Source organism: Sturnus vulgaris, chromosome 36 (genome assembly GCF_052056855.1).
Source record: "Sturnus vulgaris isolate bStuVul1 chromosome 36, bStuVul1.hap1, whole genome shotgun sequence".
Classification (NCBI taxonomy): domain Eukaryota; kingdom Metazoa; phylum Chordata; class Aves; order Passeriformes; family Sturnidae; genus Sturnus; species Sturnus vulgaris.
The window spans coordinates 163,541-177,120 of NC_142278.1; the positions used below are offsets into that span (position 1 = coordinate 163,541).

General features: G+C 49.4%; 1 protein-coding gene across 1 annotated transcript; it reads left to right on the plus strand.

The window, feature by feature from the left end:
- The first annotated feature begins 2,864 nt into the window (after positions 1-2,864).
- LOC106864621 (2-acylglycerol O-acyltransferase 3-like) lies at positions 2,865-13,173 on the plus strand. The gene is made up of 7 exons (XM_088155229.1): positions 2,865-2,937; positions 4,865-4,972; positions 5,539-5,609; positions 7,401-7,632; positions 9,908-10,076; positions 11,772-11,959; positions 13,019-13,173. The coding sequence occupies exons 1-7, from the start codon at positions 2,865-2,867 to the stop codon at positions 13,171-13,173; spliced, it is 996 nt and encodes a 331-aa protein (XP_088011355.1).
- Positions 13,174-13,580: the final 407 nt, after the last annotated feature.

Below are 13,580 nucleotides of genomic sequence, written 5' to 3' on the forward strand. Positions count from 1 at the left end.
CCTCAAAAATGAGGGGAAAATCCCCAAAATTAGGGAAAATCGCCTAAAAATTCAGGGGAAAAAAAAAAAAAAACCCAAAACACCTCAAAATTTGGGGGAAAAAAAACCCCAAAACACCTCAAAATTTGGGGGGAAAAAAAAAAAAAAAACCCAACCAAAATTACCCCCCAAAATTAGGCAAGAACTTCAAAAATTCAGGGAAGAGAATCCAACCCAAAAATTTATGGAAGAAAATTTAGGGGAAAAACTCCAAAGTTCAGGGAAAAAACAACAACAAAAAAACAAAACCAAACCAAACAAAACAAAACAAAATTAAAAAACCCCAAACCAACCAAACAAACAAACAAAAAAAAACAAAAAAAAAAACCACCCCAAAAAATCCCAAAAAAACACAAAAAACCCCCCAAAAACAGACAAAAAATTTCCAAAAAACAAACAAAAAAAACCCCCAAAAAATCAGGGAAAAATCCTGAATTCGTTTTTTTTTTTTTTTCTGAACCCCCAAAAACCTCCTCGGGCACCCCAAAAATTCCGTGTGGCTCCCAGAAGTTCCGTGCCCCAATAAATGGGTTTGGATCGAGGCTTGTCCTGAGAATTTGGGGATATTTTGTTTTATTTTGTTTTATTTTATTTTATTTTATTTTATTTTATTTTATTTTATTTTATTTTATTTTATTTTATTTTATTTTATTTTATTTTATTTTATTCCATTTTATTTTATTTTATTTTATTCCATTTTATTTTATTTTATTTTATTTTACTTTTATTTTATTTTATTTTATTTTATTTTAATTTTATTCTATTTTATTCTATTTTATTCCATTTTATTTTATTTTATTCTATTTTATTTTATTCCATTTTATTTTATTTTATTTTACTTTTATTTTATTTTATTTTATTCCATTTTATTTTATTTTTATTTTATTTTATATTATATCATTTTATTCTATTCTATTTTATTTTATTCTATTCTATTCTATTTTATTTCATTTTTTTTTAGGGGATTTTGGGGTGCGGGGAGGAGGTCGGAAAGTTTGGGGGATCCCTTTGGGGTCCGGATTTGGGGAGAATTTGGGCGGTTTTGGGGTCCTGGGATCATTTTGGGCTCCTGGGAGGGTTTGGAGGATAAAAATTTGGGGGATTTTGGGGAATTGGGGGAATTTTTGGAGAATTTTGGGGGAATTTGGGAAATTTGGGGGATTTTGGGGGGAATTTTGGGAATTTTTGGGAAATTTTTGGGGGAATTTTGGGGATATTGGGGGAATTTGGGGGGTTTTGGGGGGGATTTTGGGAGAATTTTGGGGAATTTGGGGGAATTTTGAGGGAATTTGGGAAATTTGGGGGATTTTTAGGGAATTTTGGAGGATTTTGGGGAATTTGGGGGAATTTTGGAGAAATTTTAAGGGAAACTGGGAAATTTGGGGAATTTTTAGGGAATTTTGGGAAATTTGGGAGAATTTTGCGGAATTTTGAAGAATTTGGGGAATTTTGGGGGATTTTGGGGGAATTTGGGTAAATTTTGAGGGATTTTCGTGGATTTTGGGACATTTTAGGGGAATTTTGAGGAATTTGGGGGATTTTGATGGATTTTGAGGGGAATTTGAACTTTACAGAGATTTTGCGAGTTTTAAAGGAATTTTTTGGGGGCTATTTTAGTGAATTCTGGTGAATTTTGTTGGATTTGCGTGGGATTTTAGGATTTTACAGGAATTTTGTGAAATGAGGGAACCCCAAAATTTTTCACTCCCATTTTTCCCCTCATTTCCAACCCCCACATTTCGATTTTTTTCCCCCCCCTTTTCTCGCTATTTTTTTCAAACCCAGACCCTTCATTTGGGTTTTTTTTTTTTTCGGGTGTTTCGTTTTGGGGGAAATTCCAAGGAAAATTTGAGGGAATTTTGGGTGATTTTAGTGAATTTTAGTGAATTTTAGTGAATTTTGGGTGAATTTTGGGTGAATTTTAGTGAATATTTTCGCTCTTTTTCCCAAACCCAAACCCTTTTTTGGGGTTGTTTCATTTTGGGGCAAATTCCCAGGAAAATTTGCGGGAATTTTGGGTGATTTCGGTGAATTTTGGGTGAATTTTAGTGAATTTTAGCGGATTTTATTGAACATTTCCTCTATACTCTATTTTTCCCAAACCCGCACCTTTTCTTTCGGGGTTTTTTTTGGGTTGTTTCATTTTGGGGGAAATTCCCAAGAAAACTTGGGGTGATTTCGGTGAATTTTGGGTGAATTTTGAGTGAATTTTGGGTCAATTTTAGTGAATTTTAGTGAATTTTGGTGAATTTTAGTGAATTTTGGGTCAATTTTAGTGAATTTTAGTGACCATTTCCTCTATTTTTCCCAAACACTTTTTTTCGGGTTTTTTTTTTGGGGTTGTTTCATTTTGGGGGAAATTCCCAATTAAAACTTGGGGTGATTTTGGGTGATTTTGATGAATTTTGGGTGAATTTCAGTGAATTTTGGGTGAATTTTAGTGAATTTTAGTGACCATTTCCTCTATTTTTCCCAAACCCGCACCTTTTTTTTCGGGGTTTTTTTTGGGCTGTCCCATCTCGGGGGGGTCCCCAGGAATTTTTGGGGGTTTCTCCGAGGGGGGTCCCCCCTTTTTTTCCCCCTTCCCCCCCCCTTTTTTTCCCCTCCCCCCCCCCCCCCCCAGCCGCACCCGCTCCTTCCCCCGCCCCTGGGGCAAAGTCCGGCCCGGCCCGGGACGCGGCGGCCACGGAAGGTTCGGGGAGTTCGGGATCGATTTTGGGGGGGTCCCCAAATTTTTTGGGGGGGATTTTTGGGGATCCCCCCAAGGGTCTGGGACCCCCCGGGTGGTGTCACCTCAATTTTGTTCCCCCCCTCCCAGCGCAGGGATGGGGGAATCTTTGCGTTCCGCGCTGCAGGCGCTGAGCGTGCTGCAATGGATGCTGACCTTCCTCTTCCTCGGTAATTAACGCGGGTAATTAAGGGTTGGAGGGTAATTAACCCCCGGGACAGGTAATTAACCCTTTGGAGAAAGGGGTTTAAACCGTGGAGGGGGAATTAATTGGGGGGATTAATGATTGGGGGTTAATTAATGGGGAAGGGAGAGTGGCTTGGTGGGGTTAAAGGTTGAAGGGGCAATTAACGGAGGGGTAATTAACGGGGATAATTAAGGGCTGGGGGGTAATTAACCCCTGGGACAAGTAATTAATCCTTTAGAGAGGGGGTTAAAACCCCGTGGGGGTAATTAATTGGGGGGATTAATGATTGGGGGTTAATTAATGGGGAAGGGAGAGTGGCTTGGTGGGGTTAAAGGTTGAGGGGGTAATTAACGGGGGGTAATTAACTGGGGTAATTAAGGGTGAGGGAGTAATTAACCCCCGGGACAGGTAATTAACCCTTTGGAGAGGGGGTTAAAACCATGGAGGGGGAATTAATTGGGGAGATTAATGATGGGGGGTTAATTAATGGGGAAGGGAGAGTGACTGGGTCGGGTTAAAGGTTGAGGGGGCAATTAGCGGGGGGGGTAATTAACGGGGGTAATTAACCCCTGGGACAAGTAATTAACCCTTTAGAGAGGGGGTTAAAACCCCGTGGGGGTAATTAATTGGGGGGATTAATGATTGGGGGTTAATTAATGGGGAAGGGAGAGTGGCTTGGTGGGGTTAAAGGTTGAGGGGGCAATTAACGGGGGGGTAATTAACGGGGGTAATTAAGGGTGAGGGAGTAATTAACCCCTGGGACGGGAAATTAACCCTTTGGAGAAAGGGGTTTAAACCGTGGAGGGGGAATTAATTGGGGGGATTAATGATTGGGGGTTAATTAATGGGGATGGGAGAGTGGCTTGGTGGGGTTAAAGGTTGAGGGGCAATTAACGGAGGGGTAATTAACGGGGGTAATTTAGGGCTGGGGGGTAATTAACCCCTGGGACAAGTAATTAATCCTTTGGAGAGGGGGTTAAAAACGTGGAGGGGGGAATTAATTGGGGGGATTAATGAGTGAGAGGTAATTAATGGGGAAGGGAGAGTGGCTTGGTGGGGTTAAAGGTTGAGGGGCAATTAACGGGGGGGTAATTAACGGGGGTAATTAACCCCTGGGACAAGTAATTAACCCCTGGGACAGGTAATTAACCCTTTGGAGAGGGGGTTAAAACCGTGGAGGGGGAATTAATTGGGGGGATTAATGATTGGGGGTTAATTAATGGAGAAGGGAGAGTGACTGGGTCGGGTTAAAGGTTGAGGGGGCAATTAGCGGGGGGGGTAATTAACGGGGGTAATTAACCCCTGGAACAAGTAATTAACGCCTAGGACAGGTAATTAACCCTTTAGAGAAGGCGTTTAAATCATGGAGGGGGAATTAATTGGGGGGATTAATGATTGGGGGTTAATTAATGGGGAAGGGAGAGTGGCTTGGTGGGGTTAAAGGTTGAGGGGCAATTAACGGGGGGGTAATTAACGGGGGTAATTAAGGGTTGGAGGGTAATTAACCCCCGGGACAGGTAATTAACCCTTTAGAGTGGGGGTTAAAACCATGGAGGTGTAATTAATTGGGGGGATTAATGATTGGGGGTTAATTAATGGGGAAGGGAGAGTGGCTTGGTGGGGTTAAAGGTTGAGGGGGCAATTAACGGGGTGCAATTAACGGGGGTTAATTAACCGCGAATGGAGCAATTAATGGCGGTAATTAACGGGGACAGGAGAACAATTACCCCGTGGGGAGCTAATTAATGGGGAATTAAATATTGGAGGGGGGAAGAAATTAACCCTTAGTGGGGAGGGCGCAATTAACGGGGAGCCAATTAACGGGGTGGCAATTAACGGGGGGGGGGGGGGGATAATGAGGACAATGAGGTTGACGAGCGTTAATTAGCGCTAATGAGGGTGTTAATTAGGGCCGGGCGCGGTGCTGGCGCTGCTGCTGCTGCTGCGGACGCGCTTCTGGCTCCTGGCCGTGACCTACGGGGGGTGGTGGCTCTGGGACTGGGACGGCCACCAGAGAGGTGGGGACACACTGGGGACACTGGGACAGACAGATGGACATGGGGACATGGGGGGGACACGGGGACATGGGGGACAGACAGACATTGGGGACAGACAGACACGGGGGGTGGTGGCTCTGGGACTGGGGCGGCCACCAGAGAGGTGGGGACAGATTGGGGACACAGGGACAGACACGGGGACATTGGGACATTGGGGACAGACTGACAGACACGGGGACATTGGGGACAGACAGACATTGGGGACACTGGGGACATTGGGGACAGGCTGACAGACACGGGGGGTGGTGGCTCTGGGACTGGGGCGGCCACCAGAGAGGTGGGGACAGACACGGAGACATTGGGGACACGGGGACAGACTGACAGACGGACACTGGGGACATTGGGGACAGACTGACAGACACGGGGACATTGGGGGCAGACACGGGGACAGACGGACGGGCGTGGGGACATTGGGGACACACATGGGGTGACGCAGGGGGTTGGGGACATTGAGGACCCTGTGCCTGTGTCCCCCGGGTGTCCCCAATGTCCCCCGGGTGTCCCCAATGTCCCCCGGGTGTCCCCAGGGCCCCGGCACTGGGACTGGCTCCGGAACTGGCGCATCTGGGACCATTTCTGTGACTATTTCCCCATCACGGTAACGTCCCCAAATGTCCCCAAATGTCCCCAATTCTCCCACTGTCCCCCAGTGTCCCCAAATGTCCCCAATGCTGTCCCCAGTGTCCCCAATTCCCCCAATGTCCCTCAATATCCCCAGTCCCCCAGTGTCCCCAAATCCTCCCAGTGTCCCCAATGATGTCCCCTCTGTCCTCAATGTCCCCACTGTCTCCCAGTGTCCCCATTGTCCCCCCAATGTCCTAAATCTCCCCAATGATGTCCCCAGTGCTGCCCCCAATGTCCCCAATGGTGTCCCCAATGTCCCCATTGCTGTCCCCTGTCCCCAGTGGTGTCCCCAATGTCGTCCCCAGTGATGTCCCCCATTGTCCCCAATGTCCCCGGGTCGTTCCTGTGTTCCCCGCTCACCCTCACAGCATTTCCTGCATTGTCCCCAATGTCCCCATGGTGTCCCCAATGTCCCCATTGCTGTCCCCACTGTCCCCAATGCTGTCCCCAATGCTGTCCCCAATGTCCCTATTGCTGTCCCCATTGCTGTCCCCAATGTCCCCAATGTGTCCCCATTGCTGTCCCCAGGTTGTCCGGGAGTGTCCCCTGTCCCCCAATGGTGTCCCCATTGTGTCCCCAATGTCCCCAGGTTGTCCGGGAGTGTCCCCAATGTGTCCCCAATGTTGTCCCCAGGTTGTCCGGGAGTGTCCCCAATGTCCCCAATGTGTCCCCAATGTTGTCCCCAGGTTGTCCGGGAGTGTCCCCTGTCCCCCAATGCTGTCCCCATTGTGTCCCCAATGTGTCCCCAGGTTGTCCGGGAGTGTCCCCTGTCCCCAATGGTGTCCCCAATGTACCCCATTGTCCCCAGGTTGTCCGGGAGTGTCCCCAATGTCCCCCAATGTTGTCCCCATTGCTGTCCCCAGGTTGTCCGGGAGTGTCCCCAATGTCCCCAATGGTGTCCCCATTGCTGTCCCCAGGTTGTCCGGGAGTGTCCCCTGTCCCCCGTTGCTGTCCCCAATGTCCCCATTGCTGTCCCCAATGTCCCCAATGTGTCCCCAATGTCCCCAGGTTGTCCGGGAGTGTCCCCTGTCCCCAGGCCGTTCCTATGTGTTTCCCGCTCACCCTCACGGCATTTCCTGCATTGTCCCCATTGTGTCCCCAATGTCCCCAATGTCCCCAGGTTGTCCGGGAGTGTCCCCTGTCCCCAATGTCCCCAATGTCCCCAGGTTGTCCGGGAGTGTCCCCTGTCCCCCATTGCTGTCCCCATTGTGTCCCCAATGTCCCCATTGCTGTCCCCATTGCTGTCCCCAATGTCCCCAGGTTGTCCGGGAGTGTCCCCTGTCCCCCGTTGCTGTCCCCAATGTCCCCATTGCTGTCCCCAATGTCCCCAATGTGTCCCCAATGCTGTCCCCATTGTCCCCGTTGCTGTCCCCAGGTTGTCCGGGAGTGTCCCCTGTCCCCAATGGTGTCCCCATTGCTGTCCCCAATGTGTCCCCATTGTCCCCAGGTTGTCCGGGAGTGTCCCCAGTGTCCCCATGGTGTCCCCAATGTCCCCAGGTTGTCCGGGAGTGTCCCCTGTCCCCAGGCCGTTCCTATGTGTTCCCCGCTCACCCTCACGGCATTTCCTGCATTGTCCCCAATGTCCCCAGTGTGTCCCCAATGTCCCCATGGTGTCCCCATTGCTGTCCCCAGGTTGTCCGGGAGTGTCCCCTGTCCCCAGGCCGTTCCTATGTGTTTCCCGCTCACCCTCACGGCATTTCCTGCATTGTCCCCAATGTCCCCATTGCTGTCCCCATTGTCCCCAGTGTGTCCCCATTGTCCCCAGGTTGTCCGGGAGTGTCCCCTGTCCCCAGGCCGTTCCTATGTGTTTCCCGCTCACCCTCACGGCATTTCCTGCATTGGAATTTTCGGCGCTTTCGTCACCGGGGGCCGGGGGGCGGCCGGGACCCCCAAAGCTGGGGGGGAATCGGGGCCGTGCCCGGGACTGCGGCCCAGCCTGGCCGCGCTCGAGGGGCTCTTCCGGCTGCCCCTGTACCGGGAATACGCCATGGCCGCCGGTGAGCGGGATTGGGGGGTTTTTTTGGGATTTTTTGGGATTTTTTGGGATTTTTTAAGGATTTTTTGGGATTTTTTTGGGTATTTTTGGGGTGGGTTATGGGGGTATTTGAGGGGCTCTTCCGGCTGCCCCTGTACCGGGAATACGCCATGGCCGCCGGTGAGGGGGGGGTTGGGATTTTGGGGAATTTTTTGGGATTTTTTGGGGATTTTTTTGTGGGAATTTTTGTGGGGTTTTTTGGATTTTTTAAGGATTTTTTGGGATTTTTTTGGGATTTTTTGGGGTATTTTTGGGGGTGGTTTTTTGGGTATTTGAGGGGCTCTTCCGGCTGCCCCTGTACCGGGAATACGCCATGGCCGCCGGTGAGGGGGATTGGGGGATTGGGGGAATTTTTTGGGATTTTTTGGGAATTTTTTGGGAATTTTTGGGGGGATTTTTTGGGAATTTTCGGGGGGTTTTTTGGGGATTTTTTTGGGAATTTTTTGGGAATTTTTTTGGGAATTTTTTGGGATTTTTTGGGGATTTTTTTTGGGAATTTTTTTTGGAATTTTTTGGGAATTTTTTGGGAATTTTTTTGGGAATTTTTTTTGGAATTTTTGGGGGATTTTTTTATTTTTTGGGGCATTTCTTTGGGATTTTTTTTTATTTTATTTTGGGGTTTTTTGGGGGGATTTTTTGGCGATTTTTTTGGGATTTTTTGGCGATTTTTTGGCATTTTTTTGGAGTGGTTTATTGGATTTTTAGGTGGTTTATGGAGGATTCGGGAGAGTTTTGGGAGGGATTTGGGGGTTATTGGGGAGCATTTGGGAATTTTGGGGGGGATTTTTTGGGGATTTTTTTGGGGGATTTTGGGGGGATTTTTGGGATTTTGGGGGGGATTTTTTTGGGATTTTTTTGGGATTTTTTGGGGTTTTTTTCGGGTGGTTTATGAGGGATTTTGGGGCAGTTTACGGGGGAATTTTTGGGATGTTGCGAGGGAAATTTGGGAGAAATTGGGAGGGTTTGGGGTGTAATGGGGGATTTGGGGTTTTATTGGGGATTTTTGGGTTTTTGGGGTTTTTTTTCTAATTTATGGGGGTTTTTTTGCAGTTTTTGGGGGGTTTATGGAGGATTTGGGGGTGATTTATGGGGGATTTTTGGGGACAATTTGGGGGTTTTTTGGGGTTTTTTTTGGGGTGATTTATGGGGGATTTTGGGGTCTGATTTATTCTTTTTTCACCGGGTTTTTTTGCAGGATTTGGGATTTTTTGTGGGATTTTTGTATTTTGGGATTTGGGGGTGCCCTGACCCCGTTATTTTTAGGGTTTTTCCCTTTGAACCAGCGCTGTTTGGGGCCGGTTTGGGAGTTTTGGGGTCTCTTTTGGGGGGATTTTTGGGTTTTTAGGGTCTGGTTTTGTCTTTTTTCACCGGGTTTTTTTTTCCAGGATTTGGGATTTTTTGGGGGATTTTTGTATTTTGGGATTTGGGGGTGCCCTGACCCCGTTATTTTTAGGGCTGTGCCCGCTCAGCCAGCGCTGTCTGGGCTCTGATTTGGGGGAATTTTGGGGTTTTTAGGGTCTCTTTTGGGGGGTTTTAGGGTTTGGTTTTGTCTTTTTTCACCGGGTTTTTTGCAGGATTTATAATTTTTTGGGGTGATTTTGGGGGGATTTTGGGGTTTTAGGGCTGTGCCCGGTCAGCCAGCGCTGTCTGGGCTCCTGTTTGGGGGAGTTTTGGGGTTTTTAGGGTCTGATTTGGGAGTTTTGGGGTCTCTTTTGGGGGGATTTTGGCGTTTTTAGGGTCTGGTTTTGTCTTTTTTCACCGGGTTTTTTGCAGGATTTATAAATTTTTGGGGTGATTTGGGGGATTTTGGGGTTTTAGGGCTGTGCCCGGTCAGCCAGCGCTGTCTGGGGTGCGATTTGGGGGAATTTGGGGTTTTTTAGGGTCTGATTTGGGAGTTTTGGGGTCCGATTTGGGGGGATTTTGGGGTTTTTAGGGTCTGGTTTTGTCTTTTTTCACCGGGTTTTTTTTCCAGGATTTGGGATTTTTTGTGGGATTTTTGTATTTTGGGATTTGGGGGTGCCCTGACCCCTTTATTTTTAGGGCTGTGCCCGCTCAGCCAGCGCTGTCTGGGCTCTGATTTGGGGAATTTTGGGGTTTTTAGGGTCTCATTTGGGAGTTTTGGGGTCTCTTTTGGGGGGATTTTGGGGTTTTTAGGGTTTGGTTTTGTCTTTTTTCACCGGGTTTTTTGCAGGATTTATAATTTTTTGGGGTGATTTTGGGGGATTTTGGGGTTTTAGGGCTGTGCCCGGTCAGCCAGCGCTGTCTGGACGCCGTTCTGGCCAAGGAGTCGCAGGCGCTGCTCATCATGGTGGGGGGCGCGGCCGAGGCGCTCGAGGGGACCCCGGGATGTCACCGAGTGACCCTGGGCCAGCGGAGGGGCTTCGTGCGCCTGGCCCTGAGACACGGGTGAGGCCTGGGGGGGGATTTGGGGGGATTTTGGGGGGATTTTGGGAAAATTTGAGGGATTTTGGGGTGATTTGGGGTGGTTTTGAGGCGGTTTTAGGGTGATTTTGGGTTGATTTGGGGCAGTTTTGGGGTGGTTTGGAAATGTTTAGGGGTGATTTTGGGGCAGTTTTGGGGGTCCTGGAGTAGTTTCGGGATGATTTGAGGTGATTTTGGGGAAATTTGAGGGATTTGGGGGTGGTTTTGGGGCGGTTTTGGGGTGATTTCGGGTGGTTTTGAGGCGGTTTTTGGGAGGTTTTAGGGAGGTTTTGGGATGATTTGGAAATGTTTTAGGGGTGATTTTGGGGCAGGTTTGGGGGTTTTGGGGGTCCTGGAGTAGTTTTAGGATGATTTGGGGCGGTTTTGGGGTGATTTGTGGTGATTTGGGGCCGATTTGGGGTGGTTTTGGGGGACTTGTGGGGTGATTTGGGGCTGTTTTGGGGCGGTTTTGGGATGATTTGAGGCGGTTTTTGGGAGGTTTTAGGGCGGTTTTGGGATGATTTGGAAATGTTTTAGGGGTGATTTTGGGGCAGGTTTGGGGGTCCTGGAGTAGTTTTAGGATGATTTGAGGGGATTTGGGGCGGTTTTGGGGTGATTTCGGGTGGTTTTGAGGCGGTTTTTGGGAGGTTTTAGGGCGGTTTTGGGGTGATTTGGAAATGTTTTAGGGGTGATTTTGGGGCAGGTTTGGGGTTTTGGGGGGTCCTGAAGTAGTTTTAGGATGATTTGGGGCGGTTTTGGGGTGAGTTGGGGGGGGGTCGGGGGTGGCTGTGGGGCAGTTTTGGGGCAGTTTGGGAGTTTTGGGGGGTCCTGGAGTAGTTTTGGGGTGGTTTTGGGGACTCCAGGATGTCCCCGTGTCATGGGTACAATTTGGGGCGAGTTTTGGGGTCGTGGAGGGATTTTTTTGGGACAATTTCGGGGTTGGGGAGCAAATTTTGGGGTCCACTGGGACAAACTGCTGTCCAGGGGCCAATTCTGGGGGAGATCCAGTGCCAAAATTTGGGCTCCAGGAACACAATTTTGGGGTTCAGGGAAACAATTCAGGGGTCCAGGGACACAATTTGGGGGGTCCAGTGCCAAATTTTGGGGTCCAGGGACACAAATTTGGGATCCAGTGCCAAATTTTGGGGTCCAGGGACACAATTTGGGATCCAGGGACACAATTTGGAGAGTCCAGTGTCAAAATTTGTGCTCCAGGGACAGAATTTGGGGGGTTCAGTGCCAAATTTTGGGCTCCAGGGACACAATTTGGGATCCAGTGCCAAATTTTGGGGTCCAGTGCCAAATTTTGGGCTCCCGGGACACAATTTGGGGTCCAGGGACACAATTTTGGGGGTTCCAGTCAAATTTTGGGGTCCAGTTCCAGAATTTGGGGGGTTCAGGGGCACAATTGGGGGGGATCCAGTGTCAAATTTTGGGGTCCAGTGTCAAATTTTGGGCCCCCGGGACACAATTTGGAGAGTCCAGTGCCAAATTTTGGGGTCCAGTTCCAAATTTTAGGGCTCCAGTTCCAAATTTCGGGGCTCCCGGGACACAATTCCGGGTGCTTTCCCCGCTCGGATTTCGGGGTTCAGGGTGGGGAGGGGTCGCTGCCATCTCGGGGCTCCGATCCCAGCCCCCCCCTGCCCCCCCGGATTTTGGGGGCGCTCCCCGTGGCCGCAGGTGTCCCCTGGTGCCCGTGTACGTTTTTGGGGAGCAGGACGCGTTCCGGCAGCCCCCCCTGGCCGAGGGCTCGCGGCTGCGGCGCCTCCAGAGGCGCCTCAAGGCGATTTTGGGGTTCGCCCCCTGCATCTTCTGGGGCCGGGGGGGGCTCCCCTTCCTGCCCTTCCGCGTGCCCCTCACCGTGGTGGGTGAGTCTGGGGGGGATTTTGGGGGTGTGGGGAGGGGTTTGGGGGGATTTGGGAGAAAAATTGGGGGATTTGGGGGGGATTTGGGGGTGTGGGGAGGGGTTTGGGGGGGATTTTGGGGGAGTTTTGGGGTCAGGGAGGGGTTTGGGGGGGATTTTGGGGCGTTTTTGGGGGGGATTTGGGGGTGTGGGGAGGGGTTTGGGGAGGATTTTGGGGGGGATTTTGGGGGGATTTGGGAGAAAAATTGGGGGATTTGGGGGTGTTGGGAGGGGTTTGGGAAGATTTTGGGGAATTTGGGGGGATTTGGGGGAGATTTGGGGTGTGGGGAGGGGTTTGGGGGGGATTTGGGGGAGATTTTGGGGAGTTTTGGGGGGAATTTTGGGGTGTGGGGAGGATTTTGGGGTCAGGGAGGGGTTTAGGGGGGATTTGGGGGAATTTGGGGAGATGTAAGGGGGGATTTTGGGGTGTGAGGAGGGGTTTGGGGGGGATTTGGGAGAGATTTTGGGGAGTTTTGGGGAGATTTTGGGGTGTGAGGGGGAATTGGGGGAAATTTTGGGGTGTGGGGAGGGGTTTGGGGGGATTTTGGGGAGATTTTGGGGAATTTGGGGGAGATTTTGGGGTCAGGGAGGGATTTGGGGGGGGTTGGGGGGAATTTTGGGGTGTGGGGAGGATTTTGGGGTCAGGGAGGGGTTTAGGGGGGATTTGGGGGAATTTTGGGGTGCGGGGATGAATTTGGGGGGAGGGCAACGACGAAAATCGGGGGAGTTTTGGGGGGATCTGAAATTTCGGAAAAAAAAAAAAAAAAAAAAGAACTGAGGGAATTTTTCAGAATTCGGGGAGAAATTTTGGGATTTCCTGGGGCCGCATCCTCAACTTCGGGATGAAATTTTTTTTTTTTTGGAGTTTTCACTCGAATTTCGCCATTTTTGGTGAAATTTTTTTATTTTTTCCATTCGCGTTTTTCGCCTCGGGGAGGGATTGGAAAATTCCGATTTTTTTAGGGGAGGGTTTAGGGATTTTTTTGGGGTTCTGACCCAACCCCTCCGCGTTTTTTGGGGGCAGTGGGGTCCCCCCTGGAGGTGCCGAGGGTTCCTCGCCCCTCGCCCGATTTGGTCGCCCACTACCACGGGCTCTACGTGCGGCGGCTGCAGGAGCTCTTCGAGAGGCACAAAGTGGCGTGTGGGGTGTCCCCCGAAACCCACCTGATCATCGCCTGAAACCCCCCAAAAACCCCCCAAAAATCCCCCCCAAAATCCACGGAGAGACCCCCAATTTCTCCTCCCGAAAAAAAAAAATATATATATATATATATATTAAAAAAAAAAAAAAAAAAGGAAGTTCTACATCCCAACCCTCCAAAAAAAAAAATTAAAAAATTTAAAATAAAGGGTTTGTTCCTTTCGGAATCGCGTGTTTGTGTCCATAAAAAAAAAAAAAAAAAAAAAAAAAAGCGTCCCCCCAAAAATGGGGGTGGTCCCCCCAAAAAATGGGGGTGCGGGGTAAAAGGCAGCGGCGGGATTCGAACCCGCGATCTCCTGGTTATTTTAATCGGGTTTTTTTAACCAAATAAATCCCCAAAATTCGAAGTTTTTCCCCAGAAATCCGGGTTTTTTTTCCCCAGATA